General features: G+C 40.2%; 1 protein-coding gene across 7 annotated transcripts in view; it reads right to left on the reverse strand.

Annotated features, from left to right (window-relative positions):
* Nucleotides 1–315: 315 nt before the first annotated feature.
* The window catches only part of GPR176 (G protein-coupled receptor 176), a 113,929-nt gene continuing 92,103 nt past the window's right edge, over nucleotides 316–22,141 (reverse strand). For 4 of the 7 annotated variants that reach the window (XM_087424972.1, XM_087425006.1, XM_087424978.1 and 1 more), the window contains 2 exons: nucleotides 7,987–8,239; nucleotides 316–3,586 (listed from right to left, as the gene is read on the reverse strand). In XM_087424972.1, coding sequence (XP_087281098.1) covers nucleotides 2,464–3,586; nucleotides 7,987–8,239 — 1,376 coding nt within the window. In that variant the 3' untranslated portion in view covers nucleotides 316–2,463. Of the gene's footprint in view, nucleotides 3,587–7,986; nucleotides 8,240–18,804; nucleotides 19,060–22,141 lie in introns of all 7 variants that reach the window. The other 3 variants (XM_087424988.1, XM_087424998.1, XM_087425021.1) reach the window with 2 other exon arrangements.

The following is a 22,141-nucleotide window of genomic DNA, read 5'->3' on the forward strand; positions in this document are numbered from 1 at the left end:
GTGAGGGGTGATGATGGCTGCACTCCACTCTTCCCTGGGTAGCTCCACCTAGAGGCTTGAGCAGTCCATCTACCAACTCACCCTGGAACCCACGTTTGTGGCATACATTCAAACGTTGCATTTTCTCCTTCGGGAATCCATTTTTTAAATTGCAACAACACAAGAAAATGGTACTTGCAATGCTGCATCTGCATTTATGGGGAAAAAATGAATACCTTTCATTTGAGATCATGCAGGAAGAGAGAGGTTCAGATAGTATACTACTTGAAAGGGAAAAGAAGAAACAAAAAAACATAGCTCATACCACGTTTTTTGAGTTCAGAAACTGCTTTTCAATTTTTTATTAAAATGTAATTCTTCAAAGAGTATAGAAATACACCTGGCAATGACCTGTTAGAAGGCAACCATCTGCTTCAAACATACAGAAGAAATACCTACCAAATTCTGCCCAGAATTTAAGTTGTACATATATATTATCAGAAAGACACCAAAGTGGCTACATTTGACAGATTCTTCTAAAGTGGACACAATTTTCTGACAGCTTATGTTTCCTCTTGATGAAAGCTGTAACAATTGTAAAGCTTTTGAAAGATAAGAGTGAAGGGCCACACGTTAACTCTCAGGGCAAGGAGCTACAGATTGCATGCACAAAGGGCCTGGAGGCAGGGCACCGGGAGAAGGGGGAAGTCCCAGTTTCTGCTGTGAGCACACACCCCTTCAAGGAGACAAAACACAAAGAGGAAGGCGCTCCCTCTGCAGGGGAAGGGTCTTTGGATTCATATTCTGGAATCACAAGACACCATACCCAGCAGAGGAAAGGAAAAGGAGACTCCCTACACATAGTCCGAGCTTCCTCCGAGGGACAAGGGCCAGTGTGTAACAGAAGATACGTGAGGACCACTGCCGTCAGGATGTGGGCATGTGCCGATGAGAAGGCCCCGTTCCCTTCAAGCTTGCTCAAGGCACTGGACTGGCTCCCCTATGTGTATTGCACTGGACTGGTTCCCCTATGTGTATTAACAAGAACAAACGCCCCAGAGAGAAGAGCAGAGCTGGCACTGATTTGCCCTCAGTAAGAGTGAAGTGTCATCTGGAGTTTGAATTCAGCCTGGTGAAATCCACCTAAAGTGGACTCAAATTGCTCGTGAGGGTCCCCAGGGACCAATCAGTTGAGGACACGGTCCTCCCTCTTCTGGCTCCTGCTGCAACTTCACTGGGAAGGAGGAATGGAGAGCTCACCTGGGCTAGGGGTTCCTTGGTATTTTACATTAATTGTTTTTCCCTGCTCTGTTCCTCCTTTATGTCCAAAATGAAGGGAGAACCAAAGTTGTACAAACAGACTGAAAACAAGACTGGCCACACCTGGGTTCTGGAGTCCCCAAAAGGGAGCCATCTTTGTCAGACTTGTCCCACTCTTTTGGGCAGAATCACCTTTCCTAATCAAGTATTTTTAGCTGGATGTTTCCAGAGGACTCCGTGTATGCTAACTTTGCATTTTTTAATTACCTTTTAATTCCAAAAGTTTGCACAAGATAATTTTTTTCAACTTACTCCTACAGATTGCTACGTAGCACCTTTCATGTTAGATCATGTGGGAAGAGAAAAGACTACAGCGTGTGGGCATTTCTCAGCCTTTTCCACCTCTAAGCTTCTCTCTCATTTGCTTGAAAAACACAACTTAAGGGGGAAAGATATAGTAAAGATTCCACAGTGTTTTCCAACCAACACTGCAGACGTATCTTTCTGAGGCCTTGGTGGTGTCTGGAGAATGTCAGATAATCAAGGACAGACTATGTCCCTTACCCCCGGGCACATCCACTGCCATTTCTGTCAAATAGGGGTGGAAAAGGCATTCATCCCTCACCTGTATCCTAGCGAAAGCAAACGAAGAAGGGCATCGGGAGAAACTGTAAGTCATATGATTGGGCCTTCCCGAGAAAAGACGTCAATGCCAAGTCCCTATCTTCCCTGAAGGGACAGGTCAATATTAAAAATTTTTAGCATTTATCATATTTAAGTCAATCACATAGGCATTTTCTTTGTGGCCAAGCTGCTCCATAATTATCCTGGGCTCCCTTTAGAGTGGTACTGCTCCCTTTGAGCTCATGGATGTTCTTCTCTCCCTGTATTCTCTGCTGGGCCCAGAGGACTGAGGAGTCCTCAGAAAATGCACATGGAGGACCCACCCCAAGACTCATTCCACACTGCCCAGCTTTTGTCTCCACAGAGAGGAATGTAGACTTTACTAAGGACATGGAGCACTGAGATAAATATAGATACTCCCTCAATAAAGAGGACATTTGATTTTACATAGATTTCCCCCTTATTCAAAAGCATTTGGCCCATACAGGAGGAGTCAATCCAGACTGGGTTGCAATGAGATCACACAAATCGTAGGGCCAGAGAGAAGGGAGGGCAAGAAGGTGGAAGCTCTCTGTTGCTTCCAGGGATTTATAATCCTTGCTAGGAATCCACCTTTGGAAAAATGCTCACTTTATTGTTTCTGCTCATCTTTCGCTCCACCCTGCCTACCTTGGGCATCTTCGTCTGAATCAGCTCCTCTGGGGTGTTACCCAAGGGGGGAAGCAGCCGCTTCTTACTGTTTCGGGTCTCTGAGAGCCACTGAGGAGGCAACTCAAAAGGCCCAAAGCCAAATTGCAGGGAATACTTGCCAGGGAATGTCTCAGGTTCCATAGGGGCTGCTGATGCCACCTGGGATGTAGCGTCCACTGTGCCCGGGGGTGGGGCAGGGGGTGCAAACTGTGGCCCCTGCTCCCCCTCCAGGCAGGTAGTAAGTATCTCCTTGGCCTGGAGGTCAGCTGAGCCAATGTACTTGGCTTCACTCTCTTCCTCATCCTCTGTGGGCTTAAAGATCTGCTGCTGCCCAATGTGGAACATCTCCAGGAGCTGGCTGCCTGAGCGCATGCTGGGCTCCAGGCTGGAGTCAGCCATGCCACTCCGTGTACTCACCACATTTCGGCGACTGTACCGGTGGTGCAGTTGTACCAAGGTCCCTACCAAGCACTTGCGGACAGATTTGTTCACAGTAAGAAAGAGAACAGGGTTTGCCAGCAGAGAGACTTTGGGCAGCCAAATGGCAGTGAGCAGCAAGAAGATGGAAGTGTCGGGGACATTGAGCACAGTCTGGTAGACGACCAGGGTGGCGTAGGGCACGCTACATAAGATGAAGACCGTCACCATGGAGAGCAGGGTGGCGTGCAGCTCGGCCTCCCGCTGGGAGGCATAGGGGATAGAGATGGTGTTCTGTGGGGTCCGGAGCGCTGCTATGATGACCTTCTTCTTCTGGCTGGCACTCAGGGCCCGTCGGATCAGTATCAAGAAGAGGAACACCACAGCCACAGGCACAATGACCGTGGTGATGTTATAGATCAGAACATACACCAGGTGGCCCAAGGAGTTGCTCCAGACTTCAGTGCAGGTGGACATGGCATAGATGTCAGCCACATTGGTCACTGCAAACACAGGGACGCTGGCCACCACTGCATGGGCCCAGATGTACATCACCAGTTCACGGGACTTGGCATCAGATATTTTTCTCTCCAGTGGATAGAGGACTGAGTAGTACCTGCAAAATGCACAGGCAAAATTCATTTCACAGGAGAAGATACTCTTTAAATTAGGGGAATCTACATTACCACAAGTGGGAGAAAAGAAAAAGAGGGTCAAGTTTTTTTGTTCTTCCTAAGACAGAGGGAACCACTGGGGGGCTTAGGAAGCCAGACCTTAAAGTTTTGAGGACTTTGCTGTACAATGAGAGGTGTCACTAGGCCAAAAATGTACCTTTCTAAACGAGCAGAGCAAAGCCTTGCCTTCATGGGACTCTCAAGACTGTCTACTGGGAAAACAAGTAAATAGTTTCATTTCATAGCTACCTTTATAATCATTGCCATTAGGATTAAATCCCAAAGAGTGCCCTCAATACAAAGGATGTCTCCATCTGCTATCAAGACATCTATTTTTCAATTTAAGGGTAAACGGTAATTTGTAAAAAATTTACATTGGCTGAGAAGCTTTAGGGCAATTTTCAAAGCCACTAACAGAAAGAAATTTGTCTGCACACATCTACAATGCAGATTTATGGCACAGTGTATGCACTGGGTATCATTAGCATTTACAGCTGCTCAGGGCAGAAGAATCCAGTATGAAAGATGGACTCTGACAAGGTCCTTCCAGAAAATTAGTCCAACGGACAAAAATTATGCCTGCTCAAAAGCCATTGTTCCTATGATAATCACTCAGTAACCCTAAGAGCAATTAATAGGTCTAAAACGCCTGCACAATTAGATTTTTGCTAAAATCAGATGAGACTTCCTTTCCTTTGTTTATTCTGTAACCACCTATTCAGATTTCCAAAAGCACTCTGTTTCAATATCATCAATAATTTGGGAGAAATGAGTAATTCTTCAGACCCTAGAACCACATCTATCATGAAAGGCCTGCCAGTAGCCATCAGAAAGATGGTGAGTTTCTTCACATTAGCTCTGCCCATGTCTCTGCAGTCAACCAATGCTGCAGTCAACCTTACAACTCTATCAAAATTCATGCACTCATGCGGCCAGGTGAGCATGCACACCTTCCTGTCACGGGAACTTCTGAGCACCGCCTATGTGCCAGCTACTGTGCCAGGCACTGGGCTACAAAGATGAAAAGACACATAGAAATGTTTCTAAACTCAGTGGGGAAAAAGGCATACATGCAAACATTATAAATGGGGAGATGATGGCTCCACTGGAGGTATGCACAAAGGAGGTACGGGAAAGGGAGCACCTGGGAAAATGTCAAGAGAAGGTGGCACTGTGGTGGAGTCTGGCAGGGGACAAGCTGAGGGAGAATGTTCCCGGCTGAGGAAGATATGATGCAAACACAACATGACCATGGATGATCAGAGATGGATGGAGCACGATGAAATGTGTTCTAGATCTCTTTCTGGCAGGGGAAAACAAGAGAAAGAAATGCATAAGTTATGCATGCTCTCAATTTTTTTTCTCTGAATATAGACACATTTTCTAATTACAACTCTGTAAATTCAGTGTGATGGCCCTATACCTGCACATGAATACACAGGAATCCACTGTCTCCAATTCCTATTTATTAACTGACAGGTAACAAAGCCAGTCATTTCTGCTTCCATTATATGTTGGGAAATAGACGACAATACAAGCACACAGACTCATTATAATAATTTTGTTAGTGTGTACATCTCTAGAAGATGATGTAGGAAGTGTAGGTGGCCTCCCAATTAACTGCTGACTTGGTGCCATAAAATACATATTTGAGAAAGAAGTGAGAGAAATGACTGTCTTCCCTTTGTCTTCATGCACACCCTGCTTATGCCTGCAAGTAATCTGTTTTGCTGAATAATAAAATAGGAATTTATCAGCCTTGTTTTTCTACTAAAAGGACTTGTTTACCTTTTTTTTTAAATGACAGCAAAAAAATCCAGCTTTTCTGCTGGAAAGAAAATAAGAATTTCTTATTGTTTGCATATTTTCTTGTCTAAGACCAAAGGCCCAGAAATAACCCACAGGGATTATTGCATGGCTTCCAGGTATAACAGCAAACTGTTCAGAATAATGTGTTCCCACTCCTGCTGAATCTTATTCCTCAAAAACTTTCAGGATTCATAGCAGCATTATTCACAATAGCCAAAAAGTGGAAGCAATCTAAATGTCTAGCAATTAGTAAATGAATAAATAAAATGTGGTATATCCATACAATAGAATAGTTTCAGCAATAAAAAGGAATGAAGTACTGATACATGCTACAACATGGATGAACCTTGAAAACCCATGCTGAGTGAAAGAAGCCAGATACAAAAGAACACATGTTGTACGCTTTCACTTATACGAAATGTCCAAAAGAAAGCAAACACGTAGAGACAGAAAGTAGATTAGTGGTTGCCTGGGTCTGGGAGTAGGAATGGGGAGTGACTGTAAATGAGCACGAGGTTTCTTTTAAGGGCAACAGAAATATTCTAAAGTTTGATTGTAGTGATGGCTGCACAACTGTATAAATACACTAAAATTCATTGTCTTGTGCACTTAAAATGGGTATATTTTATGATATGTAAATTATAGCTCAATAAAACTGTTTTTAAAAAACTTTCAGGAAAGAAAAGTCCACAATGTGGATTGAAAACTTAAGACCTCACCGAGCAGATGGTACCAAGGGCAGCTGGAAGTACACCTGCCATGAACACAGAACGGTTCAACACAAAATGCATTAGGGCGCCTGCTGGGATGTAAACTGACTTTTCACCGTTATATTCCAGTGCTGTGCAATGGCACTTTCCAGATATTCAAAGACCTCTTGTTGAACATGAAGAGACACGCAAAGTCACTGTAAAGCAGGCACGGCAAACTGGCCTTACATGGGGCACATTCAGCTTGCTGAAGGGATTTGAGTGGCCCACATATTTTTTGAATGAAAATTAATTGCCAACATTTTTAAAAGACAGAATTCTAGATTTCTGATTTCTCTTCTAAGACAATATAAAGTCCTGCCCACTGAGTCTAGATACCCACAAAGCAACTATTAGCTGCACCTGCTGAGTGACTGACCCCTATGAACAGGAATGCAGACATACAACCTCAACTTGATCCATGTCACCTGCCTCATATGCCCCTGTGTAGGGTGAGTTTCTAGCGAGAAACTTCCAAAGAGCTGGAGTGTCTCCCAGCAAGATCTGATGGTAAAATGATCGCAGACAATATATCTAGAAGAATGTGACAATCAGAAGGAAAGCCTAGAGAAAGACAGACACACATTGGTCCAGCCTATCCAAGTGCAGGCCATAAATAATTCATTTAATCCTTCGTAATTACCACTGAGGAACCTTAGGCTCAGACAGGTTAAGCCACTTTGCCCAAAGCCACCCAGCAAGAAAGCAGTGTAGGTAGGGCTTAAAGTCAGACTTCTGGCTCTAGAGCCCCCTCTTAAGCAGAGCCAGTGACTTCTCCTAGTACGCTGGGGGCTTTGTGTGACTGTGTTCCTGCCTGCAGACAACACTGGGCAGCTAAGGAAATCAGGGTTCCAGGCCTGAGAGGCTAAGAGACTCCACAGATCAGTTCTGCAATCCATACCCTCACAGGTCATTAAGGTATTAAGTATGTTCTGAATGGATAAAGAGTTTAAAAATTCCAAATTCATATAAAATGTAGTTAAATTTATCATGGGGTATGAAGTCAGAGGAGCCAGCATTTTCCCTTCAGCAACTGTTCCTCTCTGTCAATCCTGAAATCAAAAGTACTCACGGACACAAAATACTTTTCAATTCTTGTTTGCTTATTTAATTCTATTCTCTAAAATGTATTATTATCTCAAACTGTATTCAGGAAGTGCTAACAAAAAGGGAAAAAGCAGGAAGCTGTTGGTTACTGAGATCTTTACACTTCACTTTGATAAATTTGATCAAATTATGTATGATGGCAGCAGCAACAATATGAGACTTATTTCCAAATGGGCATCCTTTTAAAGAGGATTCGAAGAAAAAACAACAACCATCACAATATAAAGCCTTGGAAATAAATCCTCCAAAGGAATTGTGGTGTTATCTGGCCAAGTCCAACTGGACTGTCTAATCACTTGTTAAATTACCACTGAATCACTCCCTTGTTCTTCCAAAAATGTTTTCATCCTACATAAAAAGCCCTAATTGTAGATTATCACTCAGATGAGCAATCTACTGCAAACTGCAATGCAGATACCACCAATTCCAACCAAGTTGAAACCCCAGCATCCTCATGATGGAACTCCCCACTGCCACATCTTTTCTCAATGTTCCTATTTTCTGTACCTGCTGTTAAATCAACCTTTTATGAGGCATCTGTTTCAGATATTCATTCTCTATTGACCACACGCAGACTAAAACACGTGTTGAACGTTAACTATTCACCATTTGCTACATGATGCTAATTTTTCACTACACTTAAAAAAAAAGTTGCTCCCCTGGCTACCTGATCTTACCTGTCCAAGGCAATGGCAGGGAAACTGAGGATAGTCACAGAGCAGAAGACTTTGTGCAAAAACTTGACGACCTTGCAGAAGAGCATGGTGTAGATCCACCAGCAACAGTGAGGACTGGTGCTGAGGATGATGTCGAAGGGCACGCAGACCAGGCTGGCACAAATCCCCGAGCAGGCCAGGTTTTTAATGAACCTGTTGGTGACAGATTTGAACACGGTTGTGCGGCAAGTTGACCATAACACCATGAAGTTTCCTGGCCAGATATGCAAAAAGAAAATAAAAATAAATTTTTAAATAAAAAGAAAAAAGACAAAAAAAGGAAAGAAAGAAAACATAGGTTAGAAAAAGACTGAAAACCCTATTTGAGAGATGATTTCAAAGGATTTAATTTAAATACTTCACATATTATATTGTGAATTTATGTGAAATTATTAATCACTTATATACATATCAAAAGTGTAGAAGAATTTTTAGTGGTGAGTTTTGTTATTTAATTTTAGGCATAATAGTATTATGATAAGGATTCAGTCTCATCTGAGTATAAACAATTTGCTAGGTATTCCTTAATCTCAGGCAGTCTACTCTTACCAAGTTTGCAAATGATCTCCATGTTGCCAAACTCTGTAATACAAAAATGACGCAAACCACATGTGCAATTTAAAATTTTCTAGTAGCCATATTTTTAAAAAGTAAAAAGCAGGTGAAATTTTAATAGTGAATTTTATTTAACCCAATATATCCCAAATATTATCATTTCAACATGCGATCCTTACTTCAAAAAGTATTAATGAAATATTTTCATTCTTGTTTTTGTACTAAAAAGTCTTTGAAATCTGGTGTGCATTTTTTTATTGAGCTATAATTGACATATAACATTGTATTAGTTTCAGGTGTGCATGGTAAGCATTTTATTTTACACTTACAGCACATTTCAGTTTGCACTAGTCACATTTCAAGTGCTCAACAGCCACAGGCAGCTAGTGGCTACTGTACAGGACTGCACTGTTCTAGACCTTTAGCAGCAATAACACATTCGATTGTTTCTCTTTAAGCTTTCTCCTCTTGTGGCTTCCACAGGCCTACAGTCTGCTGGTTTTCCTCCCACCTTCCCACCTCTCTGGTCCTGGCTGCTCCTAGTTTTTTTCCCTATCCTCTCTCTACAGCCTCTCCCTAGGTTAATTACCCATTCTGGTGGGTCTCTATGGAAATATTGATGACTCCCACATCCTTTTCCCAAACTAGGCCTCTCCTCTCAACTCCAGATTCCTACATCCAACTACATGTCTGACTCCTCACTCCATCTCATCTGCCTCCCCATGGTCCTCAAGAGCCTACATAATCTGGTGCCCACCTGCCTAATCTCACTCCTTTTTTCCCCTGGCTTGCTGGGTACCAGCCACTCTGCCCTTTTTTTCTCTTCTTGAAACACGTCAAGGTTGATCCTGTCTCAGTGCCTTTGTTCAAGTTTTTTATTACTGCCTAGCGTGCTCCTCCTATGTCTGGTTCCTTGTAATCCAGGGCATAGTACAATTGCTACCTCCTCAAAGGGTCCTCCTCTAACTATCTTTTTATTGTAAATACTCACTGCTCCTCCCTCCATTATACTCTAATATCTTGTTGTGGCCTTCATAGTTCTCGTTATAATTATTATTTTGTTTACTTGTTTTCCTTCCATTTCATGAAGATAAAAACCATGTCAATCTTGTTCACTGTTATAACTCTACTGCCTATCTCAGTATCTGGTACAGACTAGGTATTTGATAAATATTTAGATAAATGAATTTGTAAAGTAACAGGACAACTAGTAATCAAAAGTGTCTACAGTTAAGATAACCCCTCTTGTGGTATGTCCGTCATGGGAGGATATTCTAAGTCCGTAGTTCCCAAACCTCATTATGCCTCAGAATTACTATACCAGACATCCTGAATCACAGTTAATAGGTATGGAACCAGGACCCTGCAGTTGTAACAAGCGCCCCAGATACAGGTGGCCCCCAGACTAAAGTTTTAGAAATACCACCTCTAGACAGAGTCTACAGCCCCAGCCCCTGAGTCTCACAGGGCCCATGTCTTCAGGGATGCAGGGCAGCCTACTCTACTGGTGCAGCTTTTACCTGGTGAGAGAGCCAGGTCCCTACGGCCCATCAGTCATGACCCAAGGACACTGCTACCTCCTGGGCACATGCTCAGAGAAGGCCCTCCAACGAACTGAGCCGACAGCTCAGCCTCACTCGGAAGGAGAGCAAAGGTGCCAGGGGAGGGGAGAGCAGGGTTCCGGGCTGTAGCCAAAGTCACCTCAAGGAGCTGTCTTGACGCCTCAAATGTTAACATAATTTACTGTCAAGAGTCTCTCTTCAAACTCAGTATTCTCTTATTTGCCAGATAAAGTAGAAAAAATAGCCACTGTGGTTGGGTAAGTAGGCCAGCCGCTTCCAGGAAATTCTCTACCAAACTTTCCTTACGTTAGTATGCTGACTCAATGAGATGAACCCAGCAGTGTGAATATATACACACACGCACACACACATTTATTCAGTGTAAGAGCTGTTTCTACTAATACCACCACCTCAGGCCCTCTCAAGCTTTCCCATCACCAAGGTGACAGACTGAGCAACAATGATGTACTTGAAGCTCCATTGATTTGGGGAATTTTTTTTTCTGGTCTTTTCCCACTGAAGCACGGATTAGAATCTGGCTGAAGCATCTTTCCGCACTTAAGTTTTACATACAGGACTTAAAATCTGGTAACCATCTAACAATGAAATAGCCCACTTAAAATATCTGCCATGAAGAGAGTGTACAGGTCACAGTATCTTCAGTTGTCAAAATCAGGGGTGTCTCCAGTCCACTGAGGGATTCCCATAAAGAAAATCCCTCTTTGTTATAAATCAAGACCCTTACGATTTTCTTTTTCTCTCATCACTGTTAATCTTCGCAGTTTGGCAGGTTATACTGAATAAAACATTTTGAGTAACAAAACAAACAGGAAAATTCATTGCAAGGGAGAGGGCAGGATGTGGGCCAGGGTCTCTCATGCACACAGCAGATTCTTTTGAAACTTAACTGAAACTAATTTCCACCATTACCCTTGTACTACACTCTCCTATCTTTCCCTCTCTCTCCCTATTATGTCAAGCATACTTTTTGTTGTTTTTTTAAAAATCATACTTTAGCAGTATATATATTATGATAATAATTTGAGGTGAAAGTATTCTGGCTGCAGAAGAGAGTACCAGATATGCCATCTTAGGAACTATATATATATATATATATATATTGGCAATATAATGAACATTTCTATTAGTATGTCCACACTTGTGAATGAGGAAACTCTTTTTCAATAAGTTATCATTGAAAAAACTGAGACTACTACAATCACATTTTATCTCCACTTATTTATAAGACTCTAAGTGGTATCCAGAGCCTACTCCCTTTTGCTCTTAAGAACCTGAAGCTAAAGAAGCCTATGTCTTTTCCATTCTCTAAACCACCTCTCTCTCTCCTCACTTAAAACTGAGTCATTTGGCTCTAAGAACCTGAATTAGACCAAAATATCAGGAGAGGGGTACCCACACCCAACATCGGATTGGCCACACATTAAAAAAATGTGTGTGTGTGTCTGTGTGTGCACATGAGTATGCATACACATGCATACACCAAATATACATATGACAACAAAGCAAGATAATTATATATTTGATCATTTAATCTCACAAGCACTTTAGATTCTTCTTGGCTTTACAAGGCATACCAAGGATAACTCAGTATATATTTTATATACAGTATTCAGTATTCAACTTCTAGATACCTTTTATTCTAGAGATCACATTCTAAATCACCTAATCCCCTTTATGAGGATCCAAGCTCTGAACCCATTCTTCCTCCCTACATATTCCCATTATACCTCCTAATGCTGGATTCCATGACAACATTCACTGCCACAGCTGTGAACATAGCAACTCAGTACACACTCACAGCACACACAACCAATAGAGGAATAGGAGGTAAAGAGTGATGACATTGGTACAAATCTACTCTCCCCAGGACTGCTGTTACCCTACCATTTCCTCCTAATCTAAAATACAAATAAAGATTTCTCTTTACACAGTATACTTGATAGTCAAAGATAACTGATGTTGAAGACAGAGATATGTGAACTAACTACAAGTCCCAGATAGTGCTTGACAGACCTTGAGGAACTAACCAGGCTACTTTTTCCCAACTAAATTTTGCCTTTGCAAAATTTTGACTATGGTTGTCTTTTTTAACTGGTTCATAGGATTTACATCTTTGAGAGCAACAATCCTGGTGTGTTAAAGAGACTAATAACCAAGATGAAAAAGATACTCCAAAAGAACTTTAGAAAATAGTGTGCCTTTAAGAGTCCCCCCAGGAAAACAGACACATTATCCTTTAAAAACTACCAGCTTGCCCAGAGACTTACAGCAGTAAAAAGATTCATGGCCATGCTTTTACAGAAAGACAACAGACCACCCAGAACATTTTAAGAACTGAAACTTGAAAAAACAAATGTAAACTGAAGGCAAGGAATTAAATTACAAGGAAAATCCTAAGAAGACAGACTGTGCCAATAGGGAGGCCAAATAATGGTTAGAAAGACCACAAAGGAACTTTTATATTCATCAAACACCATGTGAAGCAAGAGGAAAGTCTAAGCAAGTTAGGTAATACCAAGCCCATAATAGAAGAAACAAAGAATAGACAACTACTTTGTGTAGAATGGAATTTTAAATTTCTTCTTTGCTTCAGTTTGCAGCCAAAAAGGTAACTAAGAACAGGGTCTCTTTGCTTAAAAGAATTATGTAAAGTGAACTATAGGAAATACTTTTAATTAATCTGCCAGATAACAACAGGAATGACTTTTTATCTGTGTCTTTATAGTTAAAGTGGCTTTCTTATAGACAGCATATAGTTGGCTCTTGCTTTTTTAACTGATCTGACAATCTCTGTCTTTTAATTGGTATGTTTAGAGCATTTACAGTTAATGTGATTATTGATGTGACTGGATTAAAATCTACCATCTTACTAATTGTTTCCTATTTGTCACATCTGTCCTCTGTTTCTTTTTTCCTCTTTATATTCCTGATTTTGGATTATTTTTTTAGAAGCTCATTCTATCTCCACTATTGGCTTATTACTTACACTTCTTTTTAAAAATTTTTAGTGCTTTCCCTATGTTTACTACATACAGCTTTAATTACTCACAGTCTACTTCTGAATACTATTATAAGAATCTTATAACAGTATATTCCTAATTCCTCCCTCCCAACCTTTGCACTTCCATTGTCATATATTTTTATATAAACTATAAACCCAAAATATATTGCTACAATTTTTATTTTCAGCTGCCAATTAACTTTTAGAGTAATTAAGAATAAGGGGGAAAAAAGGTCTTTTATATTTATCTTCATTTTAACCATTTCTGGAGATCTACATTTCTTTGAGTAGACACAAGTTTCTGCCTGGTACCATATTCCTCATGCCTGAAGAACTTCCCTTAACACTTCTTGTAGCACAGGTCTGCTAATAATTAATTCTCTCAGAATTTGTTTGTCTGAAAATGTCTTTCTTTTTCCTTCATTTTTGAAAGACATGTTTGTTGGACATAATATTCTGAGTTTGAGAAGGTTTTTTTCCCTAACACTTGACAGATGTCATTTTATTATCTTCTGGGTTGCATAATTTCTGATAATATGTCTGCTATAATTCTTACCTTTGTCCTTCTGTGTGTTATGTGTCTTTTTTCTCTACCTTCAAGATTTTCTCTTTCTCTTTGGTTTTTAGCAGTTTGAATATGATGTGTCTAGGTGTGTGTATTTACCTGGTTAGGATACTCAGATCTTCTTGGATCTAAGTTTGATGTCTTTTATTATTTTTGGAAAATTCCTGGCCAATAGCTCTTCAAATATTTCTTCTGTCCCATTCTCTCTCTCTTCCCTTTCTGGGATTCTAATTACATGTAGTATGTGTAGTAAGCAGAACAATGCTCCCCACCCCCAAAGATGTCCATGTTCTAATCCATGGAACCTGTGAATATGTTAGGTTACATGGCACAGAGGAATTAAGGTTCTAGTCAACTGACCTCAAGATAGGCAGACTATCTTAGATTCTCATAGTTTTTTTAAACTCTCTATCTGATAATTTCAATATCTGGGTCATATCTGAGGCTGGATCTTGGATTGCTCTGTCTCTTGACAGTGGGTTGTTTTTCTTGCTTTTTAATGTGTCTCATAATTTTACATTGAAAGCCAGATATCATCTTTAGGACAGCAGATACTGGTAAACAGTATTTACAGGACATTTGAATAGGCAGATAGACACAAACACACACACATTCACACAATTCCACAGCAGCACTATTTAGGTCAGATTCCAGATCCCAGGGCACAGGTCAGCAACCTCATTTAGTAGTTCATTTAGTAATATATATAGAACTTCACACAGGCAAGAAACAAGAAAGAACATGAGTGATAATTTTTTAAAGTGGGACAACAAGAGAAGAGAGTAAGAAAGAAGAAGGATAGGGCACTGAGAAATACAAATATTTTATGTGGAGTAGACACCTCCTATTACTACACTATACCATAGACCTGTGGGTCCCAAACCTGCATGACCATTGGGATCACCTGGGAAGCTTGTGTGTGTGTGTGTGTGTGTGTGTGTTTGACGAGGACCAGCCCTGAGCTAACATCTGATGCCAATCCTCCCCTTTTTTCCTTGAGGAAGATTGGCCCTGAGCTAACATCCATGGCCATCTTCCTCTACTTTAAATGGGACACTGTCACAGCATGGCTTAACAAGCAGTACGTCAGTGTGCGCCCGGGATCCGAACCAGCGAACCCCGGGCCGCCGCAGTGGAGCACGCGCACTTAACCGCTTGCGCCACCGGGCCGGCCCCCACCTGGGAAGCTTTTAAAGTACAGAGCCCTAGGCCTCAACCCAGTTGAATCTGAACCCTGGAGGGCCTGGGAATCTTTATTTTTACGTGCTCAGTAGGAAATTCTGACGATCAGCCAGGGTGCACCACCACAGCCACTCACTGTTGGCCTTCACCATATTGAGCACCTCAATGTACTCACTGTTTTATTCCTTTTTCAAATATAAAGACAGTCCTTCCCAATACTGAAGGCAAAACCACACAAGTCACGTTGAGCTCTACTTATAGTCTCCACAGAGCCCCAAGGAAATCCCTCTCTGGTCAAGGATCAGTGCTGGACTGCTGCTCAGCTTCTCAACATGGCCTGCAAACACAGAATAAGCTATAGCTGCAGAAACAGCTTTTCCTACAGAGGAAAAACACAAGGAAAGATGACATCCTTTGAACAATTTTTTATTATCAATGCTTATTGACTCATTGCATCTTTCCCAGCTGCTCACTGCCATTGACCAAACAGAAAGGATAAAAAGATTTTAATTAACTTTAATCCATTTATTCCCCCTCCTCCTTTTTTTCTAATGAGCTCATTCACGCAGTGGTCAGAAAGTACATTGGGACCATAAAGCACGTATACGTTGTTTTACAAAAAGAAAAAACTGAAAAACATGGTTGCTTACTGAAAGCTGCACAGGGAAGGAGAAAGCAGGGTGGAACAAAAGAAAACACAACCCAGGAGTCTTACTCTCTGGGCTACAAGTTTTCGTTGTTACGTAATACAACTCACACCTTGGCCATCAGGACTGCTGTAATTACTTGGAGCTCCAGAACTTCAGGACACTATTTTTGTTTCAGGTTTGTTTTTTGTTTCCCAAGTAAAACACCTTATTGTTTCTTATGATTATTAAGGTAATACGTAGTTAATTTTTAAAATTCAGACAATGCATAAAGTATGAAAAAGAAAGTAAAAGTTACTCACCCAGTATGGAGATTCCTCAAAAAATTAAAAATAGAAATACCCTATGATCCAGCTATCCCACTACTGGGAATCTATCCAATGAACCTGAAATCAACAATCCAAAGAGGCTTATGCACCCCTATGTTCATTGCAGCATTATTCACTGTAGCCAAGATGTGGAAGCAACCCAAGTGTCCCTCGACTGATGATTGGATCAAGAAGATGTGGTATATATATTCAATGGAATACTACTCAGCCATAAAAGACAAAATCATCCCATTTGCAACAACATGGATGGACCTGGAGGGTATTATGTTAAGTGAAATAAGCCAGAAAGAGAAAGACAAACACCATATGATCTCACTCATATATGGAATATAAACCAACACATGGACAGAGAAAACTGTATTGTGGTTTCCAGGGGTAATGGGGGTAGGGGGTGGGCACAAGGGGTGAAGGGAGACATCTATATGGTGATGGACAAACAAAAATGTACAAACAAAAATTTTACAATGTTATAAACTGTTAAAACATAAATTAAAAAAAAAAAGAGAAGAGCAGTTGCTGACAACAGAAGAACAGAACATTCTAGTAAAATTAAATATCATAAAGCTTTACCATCATGTCTTAAATAGCTTGGATCTGAGCTCAAATTTTTAATAACATCCAAATATCTCCATTGGATACAAATATAAATTGGTGTATATTTGTGCCACTTTAGACAGCCTATTCTGGGTTATTGCTTGTTTAAAAGTGTGTTAGTCCTATCTTTTTAACCAAATGAAATATTTGAGAAGAGGAACCATGTGTATTTCTTTAAGAGTCCTGCACAATGCCACGTGTTACTGTAGTTGCTCAATAAATAGTGAATAAGAAAAAAAAAAATTACCCAGTGATAACCATCTGTAAACTTTAAGTATTTATTCTTCCAAATTTCTTTTTATATATATAGACTTTTGTTTATGCCAGTGGGACCAAACTATACATATTGCTTTTTTTTTTTTTTGAGGAAGATTGGCCCTGAGGTAACATCTGTTGCCAATCTTCCTCTTTTTTTTCTTTTTTTTCTCCCTAAAGCCCCCAGTACATAGTTGTATATCCTAGTTGTAGGTCCTTCCAGTTTTTCTATGTGGGACGCTGCATCAGCATGGCTTGATGAGCAGTGAGTAGGTCCGTGCCCAGGATCCGAACCAGCAAACCCGAGGCCGCCAAAGCGGAGCACGAGAACATAACCACTGTGCCACCAGGCCGGCCCCAGATACTGCTTTTTTTAACAAGATTTTTTCACCATATTAACCATCTTTCTAGAACAATAAATAAAAATAGATCTATGTCATCATTTTAAAAGCTACATAAAAGCAACAGTGCTTTTATGGTTATATCCTAATTTATTTTGTCTATTGCACACTGATGAGTTTTTTAAAGCTGTTTCCAATATATCCCTATTACACAATACTGAGTTCAACATCCTCCTTATATATTTAAATTTTGGGGAATTTAACTGATTATTTACTGAGGATAAATTTCTAGAAGCAGAATTTCTGGGTCAAACGGCTTACACATTTTTAATATATATTGTTAAACGACTCTCCACAAAAGGCATATGAGAGAGTTGGTTTCCCCATATGCTTACTAAAAGTTCTGAAGTCTCACTAAAATGTTTGGAATTTTGCATGCTTCCTCATTCCCAGGATTTATGTTTTCCTTATTTCTAGAAAATTGTCATCCACTCCCTCTTTGAATTTTGCCCTATCCTCTTTCTATTCCCCTTCTGCTGGGACTCTTATTAGACTTACATTAGACCTCATTCATTGGTTGTATCTCTTAACCTCTCATTCTCATTCATATTTTCCACCAATTTGTCCTCTTCTGCCAACTGCGCAATATTTCTCAGGTCTACTTTCCATTTTATCAAGTCTTAATTCACTGGAAGTAATCAAACTTTTTTTTTTTTTCAGCTTCTTGAGCATTAAACCTTTTGAAATTTGTATTTGGACCTACTTCAAACTGCCTACTCTTTATTCCTAGTGTCCAATTATTTTATTATGGCTTCTATTCCTTCTTCAATCTGTAATCATGTTTTTAAAATGCTTATAATTTCTTTCAGATTATTCTATTGTGTCTAGTTCTAGACATGTTAATTTTGCCTCTTGTTGGATCTGCTGGCTCTCCCTTATGGTTTTCCTCATATGGTTTTTCATGTTCACTTACGAGCTTAAAGTTTGTGGGGGTTTTCTGTGGTAGGCTATATTCCCTGCTTGTGGAAGGCTTCCAAGTGGCTAGCTAGGCACACATTAGTTGCACTTTTGTGCACAAATAACAGACAATACGTTGAAGGACCATTCTGAGAAAGGTTGAGTGTGTAGGGAAATTTTAATCCTAGGGAGAGGCAGGATATTTTAATAACTAAGAGCACAGACTCTGAGCCTTACTCCCGGATTCAGGTCCTAGCTCTACCACTTACTAGCTGTGCGATCACGGGTGAATTAACTTCTCTGTGCCTCAGTTTCATCATTTGTATAGTGGACATGATAAACAGTGCCTGTGTCCTAGGGGCACTGTGAGGATTAAATGAGTCAGTACAAGTAATACATGTGCAGCACTTAGAATGGCTTCCTGCGCATCACACCTGCTACGAACCATAAGTGTTATATGTTACTGTTATTATTAGTCTCACAAAGTTTCCAGAAGGCACCAAGGAAAGGTCTGACAGAGACAAAGAGTGAGAGGCTGAGCCAGAGGAAAAGAAATCTGGAGCCATGTATAGAGAAGACAGAAGAGGATAGCTCACAGAGGGAACTGGAGGCAATCAGGGGTAAGAGACAAGGTAGAACTGACTATCCTCCAGGTTCCAAATGCAACACTGGGGTCTGCCCAGGAGGAGTCACCCAGGTTTACCCCATGGAGGTCTCTTGGGTGGTGCTGCCCCGGCAGAGTCATAGCAGATTGGGGTCAAGATGGGTACCTGGGACCATGGCGTTTGGGCGGTTGTGGCAAACTCAGAGCTCTCTCCTGGGGCCTGTAGGACACACGACTTGTCTCCCTCCTCCTCACTGTCGTCTGGATTCAGCAACTTCACTAAAGCCCTGTCTCCCTAGCAGGGAGGGCAGGAGCCGCTGCAAGATCTGCTCCTTCTCAGAATGTCCAGTCTTGACCCAAATCACACATGAGAGGTCTCACTCAGGTCAAGGACGTCTCTTCTCCAAATGGAGTCCTGCTCCTAGAAACCACCAAGGCTATTATAAAATATTCCAAACACCCCACAGAAATCTTGCAGCAGCACACAAACATGATACATCTTAAAAGAGCACCAGAGTGAATTAAAAACCACTAAGGGTCAAGAAAATTAAAAAGGGAATCAATGATCTTGGCATGGTTTCATTAAGAAAAATGAAAAATCTTAAAGTAATGATGATTGCCTAATTATGTTTTAAATTCAATTATCTAAACAGCTTGAAATTATTATTCAAGAGATTATTCAGGGCACAGGCTTCGAAGTCTATGTAATCTTTGCCAAGTTATTTAACTTTGCTGAGCCTCAGTTTCCTCATCTTTGTAAATGGGGCTAGTAACAGTAATAACAATTAAAATGGTTTTTATGAAGACTAAATCCATAAAACGATTTTAAGAAAATGCTGGTAATCACTCAAATATTAGCTGACATTTAATTATGTACTGGGGGCTATATATAAAACTGCAAGGTACTAAAAAACAAAAATGGAATCTAAGAAATTTGAGAATAAATTTCATTTATAAATAATCCATAATAGAAAAACTTGAATTTTTAGAAGCAGCAATTCCTATCAAGAATAAAAAAACACTCTTTGACACAGTTCTCTCGTTCTTGTAAATTCATCCCAAAGGATAACTGAACAGAAGAAAACAGTTATATGCAAAAAGATGCTCATTACAACGTTATCTATAATAGCAAAGAGCGAGAAACCTTAAGTGTTCACTAAGAAAATAATAGCTATGTAAACTTGTGGCACAACTTGATGAAATATTACAGGCATTAAAATAATTACTAAAAAACTATGTATAAGCATAGCATTCTTTATTTTAAGTGTATCAGGTGAAAATGAATATTAAATGTTTGTATGTACACTATTAAAACAAGTAAAAATATAGGGTACTAGAAGCAACTAAAAATTGTGTTGGGTTTTTAGCTGATTTCTTTGATGTAATTTTTGCTCCTTGTCCTCCACCAAAACAAAGTCAGTGTCTTAGTCTGACCAAGAAATTATTTATATTATTATGAAAAAAGTTTTTTAAATGCTATCTGGCCAAGGATACATTCCAAATAATAAAACAATGATTATAACTATACTTTATTATTTGCTTAAAAAAACTATTTTAAAAACATTAATCATTACCCACCATCTTCCCAATAGGTAGCCACTAACCACCCTTGTGCATGTAGGCTTACAGGATGAGCAATTAAGAATTTTAACCAAAATGGAAATAAAACTATTCAATTTCTTATCACCATCACTAGGAAGTAAAAGTGTCCCTGAATTTCTGACAGCATTGCTCCATTTTATTTAGGTATGATTCAGGTGTGGTTTCATTATGACACTAATTTTTGGAAAGAGTTGGTTTAAAAAAGAAAATTGCCAGAGAACAAAAAAGTGTGAGATTGATTAATTAAATTATTTTAAAGAGGAGCAGAAGTACGAAAGTAACTTGATTCACTTTACCAAAAGCATTCAACAGTTCCCTACTACCATTAAGAAATAAAAGCAAATCCAAATTTCTTCAACATCCCTGGCTGCCCCCACACTTACCGCCCAAAGTTGCAGCATCATGAGGGAATGGAATGACCCTGGAGATCTAAGGGTCAAATCCATGTTTTTCTTTGAACCCTTAAAGCTGCTGCCTAAGCAAACCCTTAAAGGGAACTCTCTTTCATAAGAAAGAGTGAGAGAGAACAAGGGAGAGCGGGAGGGAGGGAAGACAAGAGGGGGAATAAAGAACCCCTCAGCGTAGAGAAGGCAAAATGGTAGCTGAAGAGTTCAAAAAAAGACACAGTAAAGCTCTGTGAACCTGGGGGTAGGGGACACCAACAAACTTCACACTTCCAAAGAAGAATTTAAATAGTTTTTAAAAGGATTCTATCTTATTCTGATTTTTTTCCCCAAATCTTTCTCTGTTTAATCTATGTGGGTAAATTTCCCAGCCATCCAGAGAGTCAGCACTGGCTAAGTGGTAAGTAGCTTTTTTGCCACCGGAATCACAAAAATTATGGCCATCAACAAGAACGTGGGGGAAAACCAGCTCCTAGCCAGAGGGCTGTGGGTTTTCAATATAATTTGCTCTTCCTCCCAGTCTAAAACTTTGAGCCTCCTCCTCAATAATGAAGTGTCAATTTGCTGTTACTTGTGATTAAACTCGCTAATATCTGCCCAATTCTTTTTAAGCTGATCGCTATTAGCATGAGAAAATTATGTTATTTTAGCTGCAATTAATTTGATTCCACAAGTTTTTCTGAAATCATACAGGAGGTTCAAATTAAGCAGGAACTGAATTAGCGGAAAGAAGCTATGTAGTACATTTATTTATTAAAATTCATGGTGAATTTAAAAAATTACTTTGAATGAAAAACATCTTATGAAATATATATCCCCAATCTAACCTTGGATGGTTTCTCCTTAGAATACGTTTTCCCGGGCGGCCCCGTGGCTTAGCGGTTAAGTGCGCATGCTCCGCTACTGGCGGCCCGGGTTTGGATCCTGGGCGCGCACCGACCCACCACTTCTCCGGCCATGCTGAGGCCACGTCCCACATACAGCAGCTAGAAGGATGTGCAACTATGACATACAACTATCTACTGGGGCTTTGGGGAAAAAAAAAAAAGGAGGAGGATTGCCAATAGATGTTAGCTCAGAGCCGGTCTTCCTCAGCAAAAAGAGGAGGATTAACATGGATGTTAGCTCAGGGCTGATCTTCCTCAAAAAAAAAAAAAAAAAAGCATACTTGTTCCCAATGAATAAGCCACGTAAAATATTAACAGGATTCACTTTTGTAATACATAAGAATATATAAACAGACTCCAACAGCAGCCTCTTCCAGTCAGCTCCTGCGAGGCTGCACAAAGGATTTTAGGTGAGTCTACACATAGTTTTAGCAACAATGGCTTCCGAAAAGGTAAGGTGAACTGTACAGGACAATTGAGACAAAAAGATCCCTGTGCCCACAGCCACTGGGGCTCTCTCATGGAAGTCATAAAGCCCTTGAAATTAGCTTAGTCCCTCACATCTCTTAACACGCAGGAAGATTCACACAGATGTATAAAATAAGAAGAA

The sequence above is a fragment of the Ceratotherium simum genome, chromosome 3 (genome assembly GCF_057802395.1).
Source record: "Ceratotherium simum simum isolate JZ-2026a chromosome 3, ASM5780239v1, whole genome shotgun sequence".
Classification (NCBI taxonomy): Eukaryota; Metazoa; Chordata; class Mammalia; order Perissodactyla; family Rhinocerotidae; genus Ceratotherium; species Ceratotherium simum.